At 39.9% G+C, this 23,881-nt stretch overlaps 2 protein-coding genes across 4 annotated transcripts in view; one reads left to right on the forward strand and one right to left on the reverse strand.

Annotated features, from left to right (window-relative positions):
• OSGIN2 (oxidative stress induced growth inhibitor family member 2) lies at positions 1–23,756 on the forward strand. 2 transcript variants are annotated; one of them, XM_048938669.1, is made up of 6 exons: positions 1–374; positions 2,688–2,842; positions 6,200–6,336; positions 7,419–7,610; positions 8,173–8,264; positions 10,183–23,756. In XM_048938669.1, exons 1-6 carry the CDS (start codon positions 331–333, stop codon positions 11,225–11,227), a joined length of 1,665 nt encoding a protein of 554 aa, XP_048794626.1. In that variant the 5' UTR covers positions 1–330; the 3' UTR covers positions 11,228–23,756. The 2 variants fall into 2 exon arrangements, with proteins under 2 accessions (XP_048794626.1, XP_048794627.1); XM_048938670.1 differs by lacking the exon at positions 1–374 and adding an exon at positions 656–823.
• The window catches only part of NBN (nibrin), a 21,088-nt gene continuing 18,127 nt past the window's right edge, over positions 20,921–23,881 (reverse strand). For both annotated transcript variants that reach the window (XM_048938668.1, XM_048938667.1), the window contains exon 16: positions 20,921–21,033. In XM_048938668.1, the coding sequence (XP_048794625.1) occupies positions 21,003–21,033 (31 nt within the window). In that variant the 3' untranslated portion in view covers positions 20,921–21,002. The remainder of the gene's footprint in view (positions 21,034–23,881) is intronic.

Consider the following 23,881-nt stretch of genomic DNA (forward strand, 5'->3'; position numbering starts at 1 on the left):
CGGGGCGCTAAACACATCCTTCTTCCCCCACCGTTGGGCGAAGGGTTCCGCCCGCTCTCTCGGCGGGCGGCCGTGGCGGCGCATCCCCCTGCGGGGCGGGCAGGAGGAAGCGCGCCCTCCTCCTCGCTCTCCTCCCGCTCCTCCCTCCCGGTGCTGGCGGCGGCTCCTCCTTCCGCGTGTGACCCGCGGCCGCCTGCGAGCGGGGAGGAGGCGCGGCGCGGCCCCAGTGTGGCGACGGCGGGAGGAGGAGGAGCGGGAGCCGCGGAGCGACGTACCCCCGCAGCCCCGCCGCCGGGCCCCGCCGGCGCCCCGAGCCCGACGGAGCCCCCCATGCCCGTGTGGTGCTGCCGCTGCTCCTTGGCCGGTCCCGTTAGGTGAGGGGCGGCGTGGCGCCGGGGCCGCGGCCTCCGCGGGAGACGTGTGGAGCGAAGGGCGGGATGGAGGGGCGCCCCAGCCGCGCGGTCACCTTGGGCAGCGCCGAGCCGGGCAGCGCCGAGTCGGGCAGCCCCGCCGCAGCGCGGAGCCGTGCGCCGTTCCTCCTCCGTCGGCGCTCACGGTGCCGCTCCGGGCATCGCGCGACCCCGCCGGGAGATAAGAGCTGCCCGCCGGCGGGATGTGCGCTTGGCACCGGGTATCACCCGTGTGTGCGTGACGAGATCTCCGTCAGCCGCGCGCTGCGGTCAGCCTGCTGCTACGCACAGCGTTGCGGGGGCTTTGGGAACTGCTCCGTAAGAAAGGCTCCTCCGTTAGTAACTTGAGGGAAATAACGGCAGCTGTTGCGAACGGTTTGTTCTCTTCCCGGGGAAGATAGCGTTTACGTATGGTATGTGTTTTCCTGCTCTTTTCCCACGCTTCCTTTAGAAATGTAACTAACTGCGAATAACTGAAAATCAAGAGCGAAGCGCCAGCGCCGGGTCTGGCAGCCTCGCGTCGCTGCGGATCCCCGGCTGGGGGCTGAGCGCAGGCCCTGGGCCGGGCTGCTGATACCGGTCCCCGCCATGCAGAGCTGGATGCAAAACCTGGTGCTTGTTGCTGGGCCGTTGCTCGCGGCTCAGGGGCGGCCACCTCCGCCATCCTAATTCAGGACCTTCCCGAGCTTTGCTGCGCTGTTCCTAAGCAAGGACGCGCGTCTGATGCGGTGCAGCTTCTGCTTCGTGCACGTGATAGCTGAGGAACTGCTTGTGTGTGTGTGTGCAGGCAGATCTGCACAGTTCTGTGCTGTGCAAGAGAGATTTTTCAGCCGGTTTCAGCCTTCCATCCTGCGAGGAGGGTGTGTTGAACCCCCTTGCTCTCTACCAGTCCACCTGCAAAGCACAGAGCACTGCTGCCGTAGTGAGCTCGGAGTGCAGGCTGGCAGGTAGCGGAGCCTACCTGTACCTGCCTAAAAAAGCAGTGTGGTGGTTAAATATCCTCTCTATTCACTTCAGCTTGCAGTTTGTGCTTTAATGCACACCTATTGTGACAAGCCAGCGCACAGCTGTAATGCGGTGAAGTCACTGATTTCCAACTTTTTTTTTCCTGTAATACAGGAAACACACATGTGAAGTTCTCACTTCCAGAAGTAAATACAATTTCAGAATGGCTTCCTCCTTTTTAACCAAGAAGTGACTGTCACGGGGCTGGGTGACAGTGCTGTCACTGCTGTGCAGCTCAGTCTTCAGCTTTCTGTCAGGCTTTGGGAGCATCCAGCAGACCCCTCAGGCCAAGGGAGCTGATAGGTTGGGACGTTTTTAATTGAGGAGTTGAGCATTTTAAAGATTTAAAAGCAGATTTTTAATTTGCCATTGCCTTTTAAGCTAAGCTGATGAAATGTTTGCTTCTTCAGTGACCTGGAAAACTTGAGTAGGTGCTCATAAATAATTAAGAGGCAAGCAGTTTAAAACATGTCTTTAGCATAGATGTATATGTAGAGCATGAAGAGCTGTGAGAGGAAGCTAGCTTGGTGTTGCAGAGAGAAAGCTGACAAATTAAGGAGATGACAAGTGGTGGGAGCAGTCTGTAATGCAGCAGCTAACCTATTGGTGCACAGTAATTACTTGCATTAAGTTTTTTGTTTGATTCCTTTTGTAAAAGACTTTCTTAATGTGGTTAAAACCACCATAGGATGCACCTAGGGTTACTAGAAATTGCAATCTCTCAATTTTTCGCACCACTGCTGACTTTGGGTTTGCATCTACCTGATCAAGAATGTGTTGGTGTAAAGTCTTGTGTGCTGTTCAGCAGGTAGGAAAGTATGTAAGGGGCTGCTGATACATCTTAGCTTCTCACTCAGTTTTTGGTTGGTCTCAGTGTTGTTTGTGGGCTAGGTGGGGGGTGTCTCCACTTCTGATGGGGATAATGAAAAGTGAGCTTTTCTGTGTGGTGGATCAAAATAATGCTCGTTGGTTATACATTGGCTTTGTATAAACTGAATTGGAAATCTGTGTCTCTGTGGAGCCATCTGTCCCTTTTTATTATCTTGCTATAGACTTCCTAGGAGAAAATGGACTTGGATTTACTGTTAGAAAACTGTTCTGGAGAGTAAAATTCTGTAGACTGGATGAAACATATCTATTTTAGTCTATTTTTTGTTAATTCTGTAGCTCTTCAAATAAAGCATTAGAAGCAACTTTATTTTGACAAGATTGTTTTGACTCCAGTACAACTGTTATATTTTCAGTTTTCTTCCATCTGTCCTTCTCAATTAGAAATTACAACAGCTCTGAAACTGAAGGACAGCTTCTGAATTCCTTTGGCCAGTATTTTGGTGACAGCCTTGGGAAGAAGATAAAAAGAATGCCTTTATTAGAAGAAACTGTTCTGCCTGGAGACTCTCTTCTTACTCTGCCTGTGGTAATAATAGGTGAGTTTTTTGACTCAAAATTCTCCACTGCTACCATTCCCTTTATAGGCTTGCTGTGTGAAGTCATTTATCGCTAAATGAATAATGCTTAACATCCTTACGGTGAAGGTGCTTATTACAAAAAGAGTTATTATGATTAACAACAGTGCCATCAAATTATATTGAAGTTCTTGCAACCAGAGTACATTTGAATTGAAGTGATGATCTGGCAAATGGAGCTGCATTACTTGGCAGCAGATAGATGAGTCTTAGCAGCACTGCTTGGAGTCAAGCATTGATCTCAAAGGGCTTGATTAACATGGTGCTGTGTCTTCATCAGTTTGCATGGAGGTTGTTGATGCTGTGGCACTAAAAATTTGCAGAGTCATGCAGGACAGTGAAAAGCATAATGTAAAGTGTGTGCTATGTGTATTGGCTAGGTGTTAACCTGGTTTATTAATTGTGTTTCTCCGTTGCATCTGTCACTAATATCTGGATATTGTCCCATCTTTTACCAAATCAATCCATGCCAGTTCAGCCAGTTGAGAACAATGCGTTGTAGTCTTGATGAAACAGTTAAAGGATTGTAATTGTAAAATCTTGCTGAATGACAGGATGGCAGAGGGAACAGACTCCCAGGGTACACGGCATAAATTGGTTTGTATTGGGCCAAGGCTCTTGAGCAACAGCTATTCACTAGCTCCTTACTGCCGTGAGTTGATGAAGGGTTAAAGAAAAGATCTGAAATAAAAGAGGCTTTCAGAAACCTCCAAAGTCCAAAGCTGTTAGGACTATAGCAAATCAACACCTTTAATTGTACATGTAAACAGGCGGAGAAATTCCAAAGAATGATATTTCAACATACATTCATGTTAAATCTCCACAGCTCAGAAAGATCAGTGTTTGTACAGTGCACGTTCTCAAAGCTTCACAATGGCTTAAAATAGTGTTCATGGAATGTATTTTATATGAATGTGACAGACGTGAATCACTTGCTAAATTCTGCATCACAGTTGAAGAGCAACAGCTTCCTAGCATTTCATCAACCTTCGTTTAAGTTTACCATATGGCTAATGACTCAGTTTTCACTGTTTAGCTTTGCAAATATGTGTTATGCAAATACCTGTGCTCAATACTTACTTTGTCTACAGTGCCTTCCTCTGTGCTGATACCAAACACAGCTGCTTTGAGTATTTCTACTTGGGAGGGGGAAAAGTTACCTGAAAGTTATTTCACACATACATCTGAGAAATGTCTCAAGTTTATCTTCCTCAGCTGCACGTTATCTCTAATTCGTTTGCTGCCTTAAAAGATATCTACGTTGATCCGTAATGTTATGGAACACCACTGTTTTTCCCTCATACATGTGTATGCACAAACAGAATCTCTACTGGCTTAATCTTGTGTGCTATTCCTGTGTAAGTGGAGTTTAACATCTTTAAGTTTCCTAGTGCTGTCTTTTCATTGCACTGTTCTAACAATGGGGAGGAAAAATATGGCATAGTTCATTAGTGACTTCATAATGGAGTAACAACTTCTGTTGCCTTCTCTTTAGCTTCACCATTCCATTTCTCCCCTGTATGATGCCCAATTTAAGATCAGATTCTTAGGTTTGTGCTGTGCAGTGTACTCTAATACTTCAGGGTGTACAAAACTACTCTGATAATATTAACTGCTGTGTTGTTCTTGTTTTGCTCAAGAGAATGGGAAGAAACTGTTAAATTCTATTTGAATGAGGTAAAATTGGTAAATTTTGTGGTAGAGAACATCTAGAGAATGTTCTGTGCTAAGCTTTATCATGTGCACTGGTTTTGATCTTAACATGTAAACACAGTGTGGTCCTATTTTCATCCAAATAACAGGGCTTTGCAGGGATCTTTGAAGTTGGTTATCCACTTCATATATAGGTACAGAAAAGTGAACTTCATCTAGAAGATGTCTGTGGTGGGAACTCGCCCCCTTTCCCTCATTTTTTCCAGTGCTTTATGGTTTTACAATGCACAGGCATTTTAACACTTTTTTTTGATGTCCATGTACTCACACGAAAGCTGCATTAAGAGCCCTTGAGGCACTCTGCAGCCTGGGTTGTTTACTCAGGTTCTAGACCTGGGAGTGAATAGGAAAGATGAGGTCTGAGCAAAGTTGTTGGGAAATATGGGGCCAGAAAATCCAGTAAGTGGGAAGAGGAGACATGCACTGCAGGAGTGAGATTGGAAATGCAAGATACAAATAGGTGTGTGAAGATAATGAGGAATAAGAAGCAAAGGATGAACTCTTGAGATCAGGAGTTAAAATAATACGAAGATCTAGCATCCTAATGATGAGTGCTACCTAGAACCATGAATAAATTGGTAACTTCAGCATCAGATCTAAAGTGTGTAGTAAATGCCACGTGTGCCCCTCTGGATGAAAATAAAGACACAATACTGAGTAATGTCTCAGTGGGAGAACACTGCTCACTACTTTTCGTTCAGTTAATGAGGAAAACCTATCGAAATAACTGCACATAGTCACCTGTTTACTGTCTGTAGAAAAGCACATACTTTTCTGATATTAACTTTCCCTGGATTTTTATATTTGACTTTACAACATTAGCACTACTTCTGTACTCGTATGTTATTGTGATCCCCTACTTAATTTAATGCTAATCAAACAAATACTTTCCTTACAGTAATGTCTTGGCCCCATCCATTTTGCACCTTTTATAAAATAAGTTCATCTATTAATTACAATAATTTGTGTAAATTATAGAAAGCCATAAAACAAAAAGATGCTTGAGTTGATATTGTTGCAATAAAGCATAATGCTGAATGTGGTTTGATGCAAGTTTTTTGTACAGTGCTACATATGTACTATGTGTGTCAGCATCTACTTTGTTATGCTGTGTGTGTGATATTTCATTGTCTTGGATCATTTCAGCTTTCTGCTCATCTTTTTTCTTTTATAAGACCTAAAGAGCATATGCCTCAGCTTGTTTCTATTCTGTGTTTTACAGTACTTAGTACAAGTGTGAATGCAAAAATGCAAGATGGAAATATTCGGGTATTTCTGTGATTGACAAGTAGAGCAGATCTTATCCATCAGATCATTTGCATGAGAACAGTGAACTTGACATGCTGAAATATGAAATCCCTTTATGTACACTTTGTTTCATAGTGCTAATTGTCACACACATTTTTTCTTACCTGATAAAAACTGTGCTTGGCTTATCTGGAAGAAGTTCTAGGGTAGGTGTTATTTTACTGTGATAATTATAAGCTGCTTTGAATTGGGATGGTAATGCATTATGTCACTTCACTGTAACTTTATTGCTGCTTATTTAATTACTTAGTAGAAGTAACCTAAAGTTTCTAACGCAGTTTCCTCTTTCTTTAATAGGAAACGGACCTTCAGGAATTTGTCTTTCATATCTACTGTCTGGATACAGGCCATATTTGTCTCCTGAAGCTGTACATCCAAACCCCATTCTCCACACAAAATTAGAGGAAGCCCGGCATCTTTCCATTGTTGATCAGGTAAGCCTGTTTTGCAGTCTTGTCCAGCTCTTTTCCTACAAACTACATTATGAAACAGTTGTCTTTAGTGAGCCTATTTGAAATGCTTTTGTAACTTACGTAAGTAGTGTGTAGATGAAAAAAGGGCTTAATGTTCTTATCCTGCAAAGAATGAGACCACAGTACAGCTCAAGTAGCTGTGTGGCCTCAGCCAACTAGCTTTACCACTTGACCTATGCTCTTCTTACCTGCAAACTGAAGGGCAGCGCATACCTTCTTCAGTGTCTCATTAGCAGATTATATACTTGGCTCTTCCAGATGAAAAATGGTACGTTCTGAGAACTGCTTATCTTAAATATAAATTAATTATCTTAAGTATAAATAAATAAATAGCAGATTGCAGAAAAATATGTAGAAGTAGCCTGCTTAGCTAATCACGTTTCCAGGGCAGTGATAACATGCTTCTGTTGATTTAAATGATCTAAGGCTCGTGGTCCAAGGCTGCTATGTTTGTGAAGGTGGTTTGTTTTGTGGCTCTAGAGATCTTTTTGTTTGTGGTATTTTGGGGTTTTACAATCTGCCTTTTGTAATGATATTATCGCTTGCCAGAAGCGTCAAAAGCACCACTATGTCAGTGAGGAGCTGATGCAGGCCTTCCAGCTCTCATGTCCCAGAATGTTTGGGTGCAGCTGTGTGGTGGTTTAAGGCTGAATGCCACATGCTGATAACATGCTTCAGATATGTGTTGAAGTTACATGACTGGAAACACTAGCGATTCTCTGTTAAAAGCAGTGCAGTATCAGTAAGTATAAATGTTACCAGGTTGCTCTGTTCTATTTGTCCCAATTGTTAAAATACCACCTAGCCCTGCATTAGTAGTATGTAATTTTCAAATGAGGCACATGTACTATATTCAGAGTTACAGGACTAAATCATAGCAGTTATTTCTAAACTGTTTTGATTGTGTTTATCTATAAAATACTTAAAATGCAACTTCCACTGACTATATTTTCTGCGTATCAAATTCAATGTCTATACATCAGAACAGTATGATAAACAGTAAAAGTTAGGTAAATATATAAAACTTAACTTTCTTGCTTCAGGATCTAGAGTACCTGTCTGAAGGCCTGGAGGGACGCTCTTCAAACCCAGTTGCAGTGCTCTTTGATACACTCCTTCATCCCGAAGCTGACTTTGGGTATGACTACCCATCCGTTTTGCACTGGAAGCTGGAACAGCATAATTATATTCCCCATGTAGTGCTTGGTAAAGGACCACCTGGTGGGGCTTGGCATGTGAGTAAACATTTCATATCATGATAATTTTGTGGATTGGGACTTTTCTTAGAACGGCTGTTTTAAATGTCAATGATGGCAATTGCAGTTTCCATTATCAAAGGTAAAGTATGTTAAAGATTGGCAGAGGGATAAGTTATTCTTTAATTTTGGGGATTGTGGCCATAACTGCTGTCTTGTTTTTATTATTATTTTAAATTATAACAAAGGTTATTCTCTAACTTTTCTCATGTTGTTTTCAGGTGCAATTATACAAAATCTTAAAACTTTAAGACTTTGGCTGCATCCTTTGCTTTAATCTTTTTTTCTTGTTTCAAATAACAATATTTTTAAGTAACCTTTATTTTCCCCTTCGCTTGTCCTCTCTTTCTACTTTTTTAGATCACATAGTTGCTCATTAAAACATCTAACTGTAGGGCAAAAATATTTCATCAGATGTATTATGCTCTATTTTTATGTCGGTCTGAAGGAATACAGTGAGAAGAACTTTGCTGTTTCACGTAAAAGTATCTATTAGGAATGTATCTGGTCATCTTGGTTTTTTTTTTTTCCTCCACCCTAGGCCATGGAAGGCTCTATGCTAACAATCAGTTTTGGAGACTGGATGGAACTGCCTGGACTCACTTTCAAGGAGTGGGCAGCTAGCAAGCGCAGGTAAAGATACTGCCTAAAGTACTGGGAAATAAGTTGTAAGAATGCAGGTAACTGTTTTAAGAACTGGAAAATATTTGAGCTTCATTCTTTACAGGAAAACTTCTTTTGTTTATTAAATTGCCTAATGGCATTGGAAATGATTTATGTACTCTGGTGGAAGAAAATTGACAGCAGTTGGCCAGAACGATGGCTTTCAATGCATCAAAATATATATGTGTACTAACAGTGATGTGTTTGAACATTTCTCAAATAAGTGCTGTTACTGTAAGCTGATTCAGTCATTCAAAACCTACCAAAGTATACCAGAAGTTCCTCTTTCAATGTGGATGTTAACTTGAGTAACTTAAGTTGCTGTGGATACTCACTTGCAATTCAGGAAGTCCGTACCTCTCAGTATTTACTTCACAGACAAAGCTGTAGCATCTGAAATGTTACAGTCTATGAACTGTACTTTTAAGAGAATAATTCATTGCTTCCCAAAGTTACTTTCTTGTACTAAGTTCCTTGGAAGGCAAGTTAAAGAAAAAACACTGTCTTGTACAATCTGTTGGCTTTTACTTTGAAGCTGCGATTAGTTCCCAAAGATCTGTGTCAACAGATGCGCTCTGCTTAAGCCTGTTCTACAACAAATTTTCCTAACTTTGTTCTAGCAAAATGAAAGGAAGTTGTTTTGACACATAGGGCAAAAAAGTAGAAGGATTTCTTGGGCATGTCTTTAAGAGCAGTGTTTACTCATTTCAGGATAGCACTTAAAATGAAGAAACTATACCTTTGTTCTGTAATAGCTTTCTTAGATAATAAGGAGACAAGATTACTGTCATTAACTGAAATCCCATAAGCTACTTATTATCTGGAGCTAATTTGTTTATATTATAATTTTCAACAATACTATAAAAAGAAATGCTGAACTGTTTCACTACAGTTAAACAGGCATAATTAGAAATATCAGTGATAATTAATGCTTACAGTCATATGAAATAGTGTTGTTATACCAGGTGTCACACTGACATTCATCCTATCCATTAAATACCTCATTACGATTTTCAGAGTAGTAACCTAAACTGAAAGCACGTATGCTGTCTTTTTAACCATTGAGAATAAGCAACCCAGTCTCATGTAAACACGCTTCTCAGCTTAGTTCAGTGGATAACCTGTTATTTGCTACTGTTTCTTTTGGCTTTTCCTGGAGCTTTTTTCTAAAGAAGCAAACAGTTTCATTCAATTTCTCAGACAGCTTAAATTTTTTGTAAATAGGTCAAACATAAGGTAGTATCAGGATTCCAGTGCAAGAATGCTTTTTCTTGGACATTGGTCATTGTAATCCTGTTCAAATGTGTATTAAGGTTCAGTGTGATACTTTATTCATTCAGGTAGGATTTAATTCTCTGTTACAGAGCTACTTAATTTGAAACTTACTGAGCTTATCTGTACTCACAGGAGAGTGATTCGTTCGAGTTAAGCCCTTTTCTTCATTACACTTTACAGTATACCAAACCTACAGTTTCAAATTTGGCTCTTAGCAATTATGATATTTATTTACTTTATTTTAGTGGTCATTGAGTGCTGTTTTAGCTGGTGTTCTACTGTAGGTGGTCATGATGTTAAAGTGAGTTGTAAAACACTTCCATATAGACCTAAGTAATACTGCAGTTTTCTTTTTGATTTGTTCATCACCTTAGCACTTATTATAATTAAATATTTACATTGTTTTTAAAAAGAGATAGCTTGTCTCTTATGTCAGGAATCAAGAGAGCAAATAAAGCAAATTGAGTGAGTTTAAATATACTGAACTCCATATCAGTTACACTGGGCAGATTCAGTGCTCTTAAATCTGACTGTTGTGTCGTAGATCATAGTTGGATGTTGAAAATATTGATAAGGTCTTTATATTGACTGGAAACATTCAATTTTGTTTCAGAAATATAAAGAGTGACCGAGTAATGCCGGAGGAAATAGCTTGTTACTATAAACACTACGTTAAAGTCATGGGCCTCCAAAAAAACTTCAGGGACAATGTTTACATAACATCAGTATCCAGACTTTACCGAGGAGATGATGAAGATAGAAGTCAGCTGAATGAAAATATTCCGACGCAGCATTTGGAAATGGAAGATGGACAGAAACCACTGATTAAGCGAAACTGGGAAGTCAGAGGTTATCAGCGAGCAACAGATGGTTCTCATGTGCCCTTCTGCCTCTTTGCTGAGAACGTGGCTCTTGCCACGGGAACCTTTGACTCTCCTGGCCGACTGCACATTGAAGGTGAAGATTTTCCTTTTGTCCTTCATTCCATGTCTGACTTCGGAGCTGCTGTAAGCAAAGGAAAGCTACGTGGGAAAGCAGACCCTGTGTTAATTGTGGGTGCTGGACTTACTGCAGCTGATGCAGTACTGTGTGCCTACAATAACAACATCCCAGTAATTCATGTGTTTCGTAGAAGAGTTACTGATTCGAGTCTGATTTTCAAACAATTGCCTAAAAAGCTTTACCCTGAGTACCATAAGGTCTATCATATGATGTGCACTCAGTCACATACTGGGGACTCTCATCTGCATTCTGCTTACACTAGTTTCCCTGAACACAATGTACTTTCCTTTAAGCCTGAAATGAAATGTGTTCTTCAGAGTGCCTCTGGACTGAAGAAAATCTTGAAATTTTCTGTAGCCTTAGTTCTGATAGGTTCTCACCCAAATCTTTTCTTTTTAAAGGACCAAGGACATAGCATAGGACATCACTTAAATCAGCCCATCACGTGCAAAGGGAATCCTATTGAGATAGATCCATATACATACGAATGCACTAAAGAAGCAAACCTCTTTGCTTTAGGTCCCCTGGTGGGAGACAACTTTGTACGGTTTCTGAAAGGAGGTGCACTGGGCATTGCACGATGCTTGGCAATAAGACAAAAGAAGAAACATGAATTGATGGGAAGTGAGGATGGAGGAGGTGATGGGGTACCATAAATAAGGCATTAGAAACTTTTCACATATGGAACTAGACTTAGTCTAACAAAACACTCACTGACAGCAAAAGTTGTTAGCAGTCATATTTCTGTATACAAGTAACCTGTGCTTGTATTGTTTGATAAAGGATGCTGATACCATAATACTTCCTTTTCAAAATGCAAAGATTTGATCTGCTGTTACAACTGATCTCTATCTACTGGAATTAATTCCAGAGAAACAGAAAATGAGACTAACTCTTACTGACCTACCTGTCATCTCTTGCTCAGCTGAAAGAGCAGACTTCCTCTGGGAAATGCAATGCCTGCCAGTGTGGGTTCATCTTTCAGTGTCAAACTTGACAAAATATTCCTATCCTGAAATTAACTTCAAAAAGCAGAAGGCTGTTAGTAGAAAGTGATGCTTGGTCCCAGAGCAAATTTGGAGCCTTTTGAAGTGGGAATTTTATTTATTTGCCATATTAATACTTGGAATGAGCACTTACAAAATGGTCTTTACTATACGAAGGATATTCCGTAAGCAGAGAGAGTCCCAAGAGAGTCCCAAGTGACCCAATTTGGTAATTGGAATAAAAGAATAGGCATTCGTGTTTAATCTTCAGTGCATGATTTGACAATCCATTAATGTTTTTTTCATGCAATGCCTAGATTTTGGTGAGTAGAGAAAGACGTGACGTGAGATGTTCCCCTGCGGTGATATGTACGTTCTGAGAGAACTCACCAACATAAACAATAAAGTACTGATGTAAGTGCTCTTATTACAGTGTCAGTATAATGAATATCTAGTGTACCAGTGCAAAAGACTACATGAGAAAGCTTTTCAGCTTTTTGCCTCCTAGCTCAGGAAGACTGGGATCACTTGAGTGATGAAGGTGGGTGATAGGTGGTAGTATTTCCCATTTGGCCAAATACTGGTTATTTGCAGCCTGCATATTTTTAAAATGTCATGGGAAAGGATTATATCTTACAGCCAGCGTAACAACAACAACAAACAAACAATGACCATACTTTGTATGAAGGCTTACAGTTTGCTGTAAGATATAAATATTTAACGTGTAACTACCTCTGAAGTTTTACATTTGTCCTCCATAACATAAGGTCTAGATTTCATTTGTTGGATTTTTGTTTGAACGTGCTCTAGAATTATTGACTGTAGTAAGCAGCAGCTCACTGTTATTCCAGAACTCACAAATCAAGTGCTTCAGTTCATTACCAAACACTTAAAACAGGTTAATTCGCAGAATAACCTGGGTAGACTCTTAGTTTTTCATTAGCCCTTTTCTGTGTTAAAGAATGTCATGTTCATGTAAGGTATTGTACTTAAGTTCTGATATGAAGATTTCAATCACGCAAATACATTTTAAAACTGAAACGAGGTTTAGACTTGGTCTGAAACTATCAGTGCTTGCTGGTATCCCAGCTCGCTTTCCCAAGTTATAGATACCTGTAGTGACAAATGCCTGTTTTCTGTGCCAACTGAATTACTGAGTTCTGTGCCTACTGTCAGCCTTTATGTACCTGAGGAAGGTAATCAGGCTTGGATCACAGAAGTTAAAGTCAAAAAGGCTGAAGTATGTGAGGATTAAAGTGAGGTGTTTTTTTTTCAATGGAAATCCAAAATTATTTATGAAGTGATGCTACTACTGACAAATTTTAGAGATAATTGCTTAAGTATAAGGAGGGCAGACTTCGTATTTGCTTTATTGCCTACACAATTGAATTCAGCTGTATGTTTTCAGTGGTGGAGGTATTTTTAATAGTGACATTTGGACTGGTTTTAATTATTCTAGGTTTATTTTGTTGATAATTGAATTGAGATTCTATAATTAGCCTTCATTAGTGAGAACTGTATATATACATCTATCCTAAATCTGTGCTACCCAATAATTTAACTAAGAATTAGCATTGAAGTGCTAGATTTTAGACTGCAGGTAATGGAACTGGATATTTTAGAACTGCTTAATACTTGCTTACAAAATCTTATTGCAATTAACATATTGAGAATATTTCTACACTGTGATTAAATTCCTTCAGTTTTGTGTAAGTGGCCAAGCAGAGCATATTGCAGCACATCAGAGTACTTGCCTTCATTACGTGAAACAAAATGCCATCAGAACACAGGAAACAATATACTTAAAAACTTGGCCAGCAGGATAAAAGCTCTTGAGTGGCCGAATCTCCATCCTCAGCTGCTGCATCTGCTAATGGGCTGTGTTTGTAGTGAGGGAAATATGGTCAGAGATATTTGTTCTGTTCTTTGTACAGGTGTATTTCACAACAGCATTTACAACATCTTGAGCCTTAGCTGCTTTTCTGTTTTCCTTAGTATTTCTAAGATGAAAATTCATGAGATGCTTTAGTTGGGCAGAGGAGTTTATTCGGTGGTAACTCTTGTTAGGCTGTCAGTATAAAAAGAAAAATAATAATAATAGCCTTTAACTGAAGGTGTTCCAAAAAGGCACCCTGTTTTTTTTTCGTTTGTTTGTTTTCTTTTTCTAGAAATTGCCAGTTCTGAAGTTTCAGCCAGACATTTGGGTTTCTGACTTTGACTGCTTGGTGAGGTTTCCGTTTCTCTCCTAGATACGCTGTGAGAAAAAGATATGCAGAAGTTAATGCAGTTAGGATAGCTTTTCTGTAGGACAGCTTTCCCTAAAGAATTGGATCACGCTGCATTTGTTGTGGATTAGATGGGAGCACTGAATAGGTACCTTTGGGGGAAACATGTTGTCTCTCAGTTCTCAAATATATCCACATTCAATATATGTATTTAAATTTCCTTTCTTCATAATAGTTCCCAAAGGGAAACTTTGCTTCCTTCAGCATTTCTTTCAGTGAGGAAGGCAAGTTTTCAAATACTGTACATTAAAAAAAGGTTGCTTATTACTGAAGCTTTATTACTAATATGCAGAAAGATTATAACTGTTAGCTGAAGAAATTTTATTTAGATTTATAGAACTTCTAAAGGTGCAATAACCATGCTAAGTGTTTTCTAATAGGCTGGTGGGAAAATGTCTTTTGTAGTTGTTCTTGGTTCTTTAATGCTGAATACATCTCCAAAACTATTGCTAAGATTAATTAGTTTCCAACTGTGTTGAACTGGGACTAAGATGTGTCCTAGTATGTGATTATTTAATGATAGGCAGTTCTGAATGAAGGTACCTAGCTGGGTGGTAACAAATGGCATGGTTTCTGTTGGCTTCCAGTGGCTGATGGATGAACTTCTGCTTAATTTGCCAGGATTGGCTTCATTTTACCCTGGCAAGTGCAGAAATCCACAGTAACGTCGGGCTGTTCTATCTCAAGAGGAAGCACTGCCTGGAGCTAGCAGCCTTGGTTTTCTGCTGAACATATGGAGAGAGTATTGGACCCAGATGCATAGGTTGCAAACAGGGCCTATATGCTGAGTAAAGGACACCAGAGAGCATCCCATAGCTATGGGTCCCTGGTCCCCAACACTGCAGGGGTTGTTGGGAGGTGTCATGCTGTCCTTGTGGCCTCTTGTGTAGGCACTCTTCAATTAATTTCTTTGTGATGGTTGCCTAATGAAAAATAACAGTTTGGTAGAAGGAGATGGCTGTAGCTTTTCTCTTGTAACATTTAAACTGGGAAAAAGATGAGAGACAGAAAAATGGAGCACTTGGTTTAATTTCCTACAGCATTGAACAGACCTAGACTTTGACGCAGGCCTGTCTTGCACAGGCAGTTGGAGAGAGAAGGAATTTACCTTGTTTTTAGGTAATTTGCTCTTGAGAGACAAAGAAAGGGTGTGAAATCTTTCAGCTCCCAACGATTTCATGCTAATTAACAAGTAATGACCAGTAAGTAACAATAGAAGAAAGCAGTAAAGAATCTGAGCAACTTAAACTTAAAAGCCTATAGGTGCAAAAAGAGCCCACACAGTGTTAGAGCGTAGTGGGCTCCCATCCTCTGTAAGGTTTATGCTGTTGCATTTTCACTTGGCTAATATTTTAGAACCATTTGGCTCTGATTTTCTGTTACCAGTGTGGATTATTTGGTGAGGGTTAGAGCCAGGTGGGAGCACAGTAGCCACACTGGCGGAAGAACTTTCTGGATATTCATTTTCCTTGCACAACCTGGAAGAGAATGCATGAATGCATGCTTTGTTTGAGGTTACCACAATGCCTGGTCTGTTGAGCAGAAACAAAGGAATCTGAAATGCCATTGACAAAGGAAGGCTTTGGTGACACCGGGTGACTAAGTTAGACACTGCTTTACAAACAGCTCTTTCTGCAAGACAGTACTGTCTTTGGGGGGGAATATGGTACACTTCTAAGATGTCTGAGCTAATCCTCAAAGCCTGAATTGCACTAGGAAATGTGAAATCACACATTCAGTGTAAGGAACAAGGATTGGGTTGAAGTAGTGATTGCAGTAAGGCTAAGCACTCTTCCAGGGATGGTTTTGTCAATGCAGATTGAAATGTTTCAGGCTTAGTGCCCTGATATCCTGTTGCACCTGTCTGCATGCTAGTGACTTTATAGCAATGATAATTTCTTACTTAAAGGGCATATTAAGCTCAACTCTTACTGGAAATTCAATAAATTTACATTTTCCTCCCCCATCTCTTCATGATGAGATCAGTGGCAATGTGCATGTATACAACCATACTGTCTGTGGTGGATGCTTCAACCAACTAAAATTTAGCATAGTTCCTGGATGCCCCTGTGGACTTGCATCTATTTAAAAAAAAACAGTACAGAATCCTGGCTTTTTTTTTAAAAAAACTTGATATATAAATTAGAATGTTGTCCACAATTCTAAAGGAAAGGAAGTGAAAGATTTGTAGACTTTCAAGGGGATGACCTGAGCAAAAGGAAGAGTTTCATGTTTAATGGTAGGACCAGCTGTATGAACGCTGAGGTGCTCCTTTTCAAAATCCTGTCGCCTCACATCTGTTTGGCAAAATTTTGGAAAGTCATTGCTCTGGTATTGCCCATTCCTGTTAGATCTGATGCTCTGGTTGCGGATTTCCTGTTCTAAATGAGCTGAAGATTTATATTCACTCACCCACGCTTCCTGCTCTCATGCAAGGCAGCTGGAGCTTGAGGTACCAAGTAAACATTACAGTGCGTCAGGCTTCACTATTTCTGCTTTTGCTGAAGTACGTTTAGGTCATATCCTTTTTTAGAAGTTCAGTGTAAACATAACACATAGATGGTATCTGCTGTCAGCTGAAGTAGATTCTCCTTTGAGTTGTGAGTAAAACCTCAGTTTTGATGAGATGATAAACTTTCCCAAGGCTTGCATACAAACCTTGTTTCATCTTCAGGTGTGAAATCTGATGGCAGATGAGGGTTCTCCACTTCCTTTGGCCTTTCAAGTCAAATTATATGTGGTGAGGCAAAATTGTATGGTGTTCAGGAGGAGGAAATTATATTGATCTGGTGCTGCAACTAATGCTTGAGAAAGAGAGATTCTGAGAGTCAGAGATGAGGCAGAATGGTGCAAACAGTGTTAAAGCAAATGGTGGGGCATGCTGCTGGCTGGGGAGATATAGAAATGGTAGGGATATTGGAATGTAGTGATGGTGGTCATCAAAACTTGTTAAGAGGAGGTGTGAGGGGTGTAACAGTAAGGAAGATGATACACGTGTGTTGCTGTTTGGTTTAGGAATGAAGATACTAGAATGAGCAGAGTGCAGTCAGATGAGGCCAATTTGTGATTCAAATACTGGGTATGGCCAAATGTGACTGGGGATTCCATACATTGAATGAAGCAAGAGAAGGGCAAGGTGTATGGGGGGGGAGGAAGTAAGGGGGAGAAGATGAATTTTCTGTACAAAAGAACTGATGTTAGGAGAGCTGGTTGGGGTGGAGGTAGGCCTCAGAGCTGCCTTTGACTGGTATGCCAGCTATGAGCTGAAGCTTGGTGTGAAATGTGATTTGATTCCTCTGACTGAGGAATGGTGGTCAGCAGATGAATGTGAAATTGATGGGAAACATATTTTCAGACCACAGGAATTAGTGCAGTGCCGCAGGAGAAGCCTGCCCTGCCCTCACCCCCTGCTGCATCGGCCCTGAGAGATGGAAAGTAAGGGCAGGAGTGAGATGTGGGTTGTCACTGGTGGAAAGAAATGGAACACGAATCTCAACAGTCTGAGGGAAAAAGTCCCAGTAGCTTTGCCCAAGGCAGTGGCTTCCCAAACAGACATGGAAAAGGCAGGAAATCAGTGGAAACGGAGAGTGAGGATGATGTTCCTGCACAGATGCAGCACCTGGGCCCTGCTCCAGGGGTGTGCGAGTTAATTCAGCCTGTGTGGAACCATGCTCAGTGAAGCTGCTGGATGCAAGACTGTACTCTAAAAGCCTTGCTAATAAAAAGTATATTTAGTCTGTATACTGTGTGCATCTCCTTCCTGTGAGCAATGTGAACAAAGATGGTTCTAAAAAAAGCAGACCCACAGCCCCTCAGTGTTCGTTACTCAGAAAAATGAAAGTGCTGTAGATAAAGCTGCTGCTTTTTTATCCAAAAAATACAGCTATAAGCAGAGTTTAGTCAAGTGTGCTATGCTTTTAAGTTGTGATTTGGATTAGAGAAAGCTTAAAGGTCCAAGTTTGGTTAGTAAATGTTTTTTTTAGTTGCAGATGCTAAGTTAACCCCATACAAGTTCACTAAGAGAAAAAAAAAAAAGTTCATCTGAATCTTGAAACCAAAGGGCAGAAACCATCTGTAAAACCAAAGCATACAGCAGCAGTTGTTCTGAACTACACAATGCTCAGTAAAAGGCTACTGTTCACGAAAAGTCACTCTGTACAGAGATGTGATACAGGGAAATGAAATGTGTGAGTACAAATCTCCCCATGGAGAGAATTGCAGCCCCAAAGCAGGAGCAGTAATTTCTAATACAGTGGGAGAAAACAGGAAACCACCTTCCCTAGTAAAGTAGTTTCACAGCTGCCTGTGAGAGAATGCAGAGAAATGCTGGCACAGAGAAACATCACTAGATTTATGAAGAACCCTCCAAGGGCTTCTATTTAGGTGCTCACCTAATTGCATGATGGGTGAGTCTATCAGTTCTATGATGCTAAACTGAAAAAAAGAATCAAGGCTGCTAAATCAGCTATGTGGGGAACTGGATGTGAGAAGCCCTAACTGCTACAACTTGAACACAAGAGTGGTCTCAGCTGTGCCTCTGGGGCTGCTCAAGTTGCAGTCTGAGTAGCAGAAGACTTGGCTTTTATGTTCTTTTACAAGGCCCATGGTATGTTCTGTTACGAGTTTTTCAAGAAAGAAGAGTTTTTTTCTATCAATTATATACAAAGGTAAACAGAATCTTTCTGAAGGATCTTGTCCACTGATATTCTGCTTAGTAACTACCATCAAAAAGGTCATCCTCAGCAGTCTGCAAGGACTCAGATCCATTAGAACAGAGAGCTTTAAACATAAAAACATGGGAATTTTGAGATGAGAAAAATTCACGTTGAGAGTACAACGAGTAATACTAAGTACATCTCTTCCAGCAAATGCTGCAATAGCTGAAGAACCACTAAAGGTGGTGGGTGGATGAGATCTGCCCCTGCTGTGATGTAAGTTACAGTACCAACGTACCTTATGGCCATCTGCTGAATTCAGAGTTATCGATCTTCCAATCTGTGTATCTTTTTGGCCATCCCTGAGCAGTCAAGGATCCACAAAGAAAAAAAATGAGGAACAACTGTTTTTTGAACACAAAATATTTTTTTGTCTGAGACCATGTAACCAGTTTGACTTCAGGATAATTGCTACTGACATACATAGATCTTGGGGCACTGTTCTTCGGAGCTGAAACATGACACAGTGGTTTGAAATAGCCTAGTTCACCTTGACTGCTGTGTTAAAGATTCAGTCACATCACATAAGAAAAGCGATCCTACCATCTTATAAACAGTGATAGAACTACTGTCCGCCTTCATCACAGCTTTATGTAAGTGAACAACTTCAAGGCTTTTTGAGCTGAACTTAAGTATGACAAAGAAAAGCTGTTTTATTTCCATCCCCAAAATCTTTTAGAACAGTAGCACTAGTACTTGCTCTACTTAATGAACCACTGAGAAGGCTACCATCATTAGGCATTAGCTACGCTTAAATCTCTTAATAGATTCCTAACTCTTAAGACAATATCCCTGAAAAAGAGCTCAAGAATTCAATTAACGTCCTTTTCTCCCTCGTGAGACCAGTTCCTTCCATTTCTCTTGGCCTGAATCTTCAAGACTGGAAAAATGACCTTATTTCAAAAAGGAGCAGTGTTTATTTGGCTTCCCTGCCACAACTTGATCTTGAATTTTCAACCTTTTTCTTCTTTCATTTGATGGAAAAGCTCCTACAATGCTAAAAATCAGGGACAAGTCTCTACAAGCAGTATTGGGACAGCTGTTATCTACTGACATAAAAGGAGGATGGAATAAAGCTAAATCCTCTATTCTATTGAAAATAATGAGTAGTAACTGTCAGCTCAAAGAGGGGAGTGGTTCACGCTTCTCAACCTGAAGCATACTTTTCTGTTAAATGAATTTTATTTAAAAAAAATTCTGAGTAGCTCAGAAAGTAGAACTGATCATGTCCCTTGAAAGGAACAGCACTCTGTATTTATCAGTTAGCACAAGACTTACATTCAATTCCCTTAACTACAACGTTCTGTTGAATTAAGAAAAAAAAGTGAACACAAGTCTCCTCATTGTACTTGTGAAAATCATCAAATCTCGTCTTCCTCCCCATCTGTCTCAAGTTCTACTGCAAATGAAAACAATTTACAAATTTATACTCTGGAGAAATTAATAAGGCTGATTTGGCCACTCTGTACATAGCAGGGGGGTTGAAACTCGATCACTCTGGTCCTTTTCAACCCATGCCATTCTGTGATGATTCTATGATGATTTTCACGTGATACTACAGGAAAGTATATAAACTCTTGTACAATGATTGTCATCGTGTAACTTTTTAAGAACAATTTGTATGAGGAAGAAACAGCAGCCATTTTCAAACACACTTCTTTCCTATTTGCAAAGGAAAGAGAATAGGTGGAGAAAAAAACAATCTTTGCCTCTCTTCCCTCTCAAAGAAAAAAAACCACATAACTGAACTGCCTGTTGCTGTTGCAAAATTTTCCTGAGTTTACAGGGCTGTTTCTAACCCAGCTGTAAGATGTTCAAACAAATACTGACTATTTGAATACTGAGAATGAGGCAAGAGCTCTCATTTTTTAATACTAAGATTTGTTTAAATATTTGCCATCACAAAAAATTGGTGTTTATGTGTAAATAATCTGTTGTTACCAACTTCAAGAACAGGAAGAAGCTGGAGTTGATTAGTATTCAATTTGTGCCTGAGTAAATAAGAAATATTTAAGGTTTAGTGTAACTTCTTTGTCTTGATTACGCCCTCTTCAAAAACTTTCACAAGGCAAATGTGATAATAGACAAACAGCTAATTAACTAACAGGGCCTGATCCTAGCTTCCTTTCTTCTCCCTCTTGTCCACCCCCTCCAATAGTATTGACAAGTGAACATTAGAAAGAAACTGCCTGAAATTAAATCCTAAATACATGCAGTATTTTCCTAAGCATTACTCTGAAACAAAAACGTTAAGGTCTTGAATGTACAATCCTTGAAAGAAAATTCTTTTTCTGTATTAAAAGCAAGATTTAAAAACAAGTCATACAGTAGCAGATAGCTCAGACAGTCATACATGTGTATATATTACATGCTGTAACCAGCAAACACATCAGTGGAGCAGAAAGCATATTTTGATACAGAACTGCTGTAAATTCAGGTCACAATTTATCTTCTCCTTTTCACGTTAGGATCATACCTGCAACAAAAAAAGAAGTTGTCACAAATAAGCATGGCTCCATGATATTTGAATTTAAGAATGTAATGCAAATGATTTTATTATACAATTATAACAAGGGATTAGGCAACGTTCAGTCCTTTCCCAGACTGCACCTCTGTGATTAATTATTGTTGCTACAATTTGACTGAAGAATGGAGAAGTTAAACCTGTGCATGAACTGAAGGTAACGCTCTTCCCTGGCTCCTTTCCTAGCTACTCAAAATCTTTCTGTCTATCCCACACATAAGCAAGATTCTCCAAGCCTGTAAGTATCCATATATAACTGAGACACCCTGCAAAAAAAGTCCAGAGGCCAGGGGTAGAAGAGTACTGTACATTCACAGCAATCTACATTTGGCCAAAACTCATTCAGCAAAAATCCTTTTACTTTCTGGAAAAAAATTAGATTTCTGAGTTACAGCAATATATTTACGATTTTCCTGTGCTACACCCCTTGGCCTTCTTTTCTTCATTTGTGCTTCACTTCCCCAAATCCCATGTCCCTTCTTTGAAATTCTGATATGCTTTGTACTCACGCGTGGATAACTTACGGACACAACAAATGATCAGGCAGTTTTACTTCCACTCATTCTGAGCTCATTCATCAGGACTTTTTTTTGCTTAGGCAGGAAAATGTCATAACTTCTGAGCCAAATTACATCACCATATAATTACAAAGCTATTATAGAATTTACTGCTCTAACACATGAAACGTGTATCCTTTGAAAGCAACGCTCTATTATTAACTATTAATGAACAACACAAGCTGTTAATACAGTAAGCTTTTCTGAATGGCTTGTACACATGTTGATACTCAGTATGATGTCATTTTGACAGTCAGTTGGACAAACACCACTTTCTTCACAATCTACACTTTTCTACCAAAATGTACAGTTTTTAGAATTTGTCAAATGCATGTCAGGTCAGAAGACACACAGTGGTTTCTTGCTTCTTCACATAAAAATGAGAGAATAATTAAAGCTTTGCTGACCAAAATGAGACCCTTATACTCAATCTCATTTGACTTCATTGCTAGAACATTATTACAAATCAATTGTAACATTTAAGGATGTCCTGGACACCAAAACACATTCAGAGATCTCAAAGAACCGATAAAACCAGAGGAGACATTTCATGGTGTCCTGATGGCAGGGTTCCAGCTTCAACTCCATCTGAGACTGTCTATGGAGAAGATGACACTGACCATCATGAACACCTTTCTATTTAATTCTCCATCTCACCTTCAGTCATTTTTCATGCTAAACGAATCCTGGATGATGTTTTCCAAACAGAATGAAATCAAACAGTATCTGAGAAAGGAAACTCTACAGTGACTGTGGCTTGGACCAGAAAGAAAGCTACAGAGATTCCATCGCTGGCATAAATGTACAAAGAAACAAAAGGCTTTGCTGGGAAAAGGGAATGAAGGGCACAAAGGGGTGTTAGTAAGCATAACCAATTTATTTGTAGTCTTAGCAGAAAGATATTTCCTTCCTTTCTGTCTCATTTCTCTCTGTACTGAATCAAAAGTAGATGAAGGTATGGGTTTTCTTTCCAACTCATCTTTACCTTGGAGCATGAGTGTTGCTAATTTCATTTTCAAATGCAATTTTCAGGGGAAATTGCAGCTGTTAAAATTAGCATCACACCAACCAGTTTTGCTCAGGATTAAGGACAAAATTAGAAGTAGGTTACGATCTGCTGAACATTAAATTACGTGTTTGAGTATTTTTGGAACCTTCGGGACGTGCCACTATCCCAAATAAATTGGCACTAAGGTCAAAACCGTTCTAAGCATGAATGCACGTGAATTATCTAAGCTTCCACTGCTTTTGAAAGGTTCAAATTAATCAAGATACTTCAGATCAGTTAATTTTCTAGCACAGCAATCAAGCTGCACCATGTATTTGTATAAATGTATTCGTAATTGTCATGCATTTAAATGTACTGCAAACATAAAACCTGGATCCAAGATAGCAAACTTGGCACAGAACATCTGGAAAGCAGTTATAGAGCATTGAAATTTAAGATTGGAGTTGAAAGTGGCCAGACAAGAAATCAATTGAATAAGATGATTTTCCATACTCTTTCAAAAGAGAGATGAGGAAAAGTAGTAAGCAACTGAAACAAGGGAAAATGGAAGAAAACCACTACTACAATGAATTATGCCAAAAAGCATAGGAAATATAACATTTAGGTGTATTTATACATTGTTAAGTTTTTGGGAGTCATTACCTCAAAGGTTAAAAAAGATCATTCTGATGATCCCTTCTTTCACAGAGATAACATTCCTTGCTTTAGGTCCCTCAGCACAAATAGACAAGTACCACGGCTAGCACTAAAGTCACAAACTCCAGAACTGTTCTTTAGGAATTCAGATGACCGGCTTAAATCTAACACCAAACTGTTTCATCAAGCAAACGCACAGAGCTTGACTCTGGAAATCTCTTCCAGTCTTTGTGAATAATCAGCCAGAGAATCACGCCGTGTCCTGAGGAACTGAAAGGGACCCGAAAGGAACACCAAAAGTTCAACTTCTGGCTCCACACAGAACTAAGACAAGAGACAGGAAATGGCAACATTCTCATTTGAGAATGTTCTTTTACAATTATTAGGGTAATTCTGAAGTGGAAGTTTAAAGCAAAAACAAACAAACAAACAACAACAACTGAGAGTCGTAATTGAAAGTTACCTTGAGTATAATTCCATACATGGAAATACAAGAGATTTTGAAAAGAATAGGCAAAGAAACAGCCTTTGCAGAACTGGCATTTCTCCAAAAAAAAAAAAAAAAAGAGACGTGATGAAAGATGCATCTTTTATAAAC

Source organism: Lagopus muta, chromosome 3 (assembly GCF_023343835.1).
Source record: "Lagopus muta isolate bLagMut1 chromosome 3, bLagMut1 primary, whole genome shotgun sequence".
NCBI lineage: Eukaryota > Metazoa > Chordata > Aves > Galliformes > Phasianidae > Lagopus > Lagopus muta.

Coding starts and splice junctions, on each gene's coding strand:
- OSGIN2 (XM_048938669.1), top strand. CDS start 331: ATGCCCGTGTGGTGCTGCCGCTGCTCCTTGGCCGGTCCCGTTAG. Junction 375..2,687: donor TCCTTGGCCGGTCCCGTTAG/GTGAGGGGCGGC, acceptor CTTCTCAATTAG/AAATTACAACAGCTCTGAAA. Junction 2,843..6,199: donor TCTGCCTGTGGTAATAATAG/GTGAGTTTTTTG, acceptor TTTCTTTAATAG/GAAACGGACCTTCAGGAATT.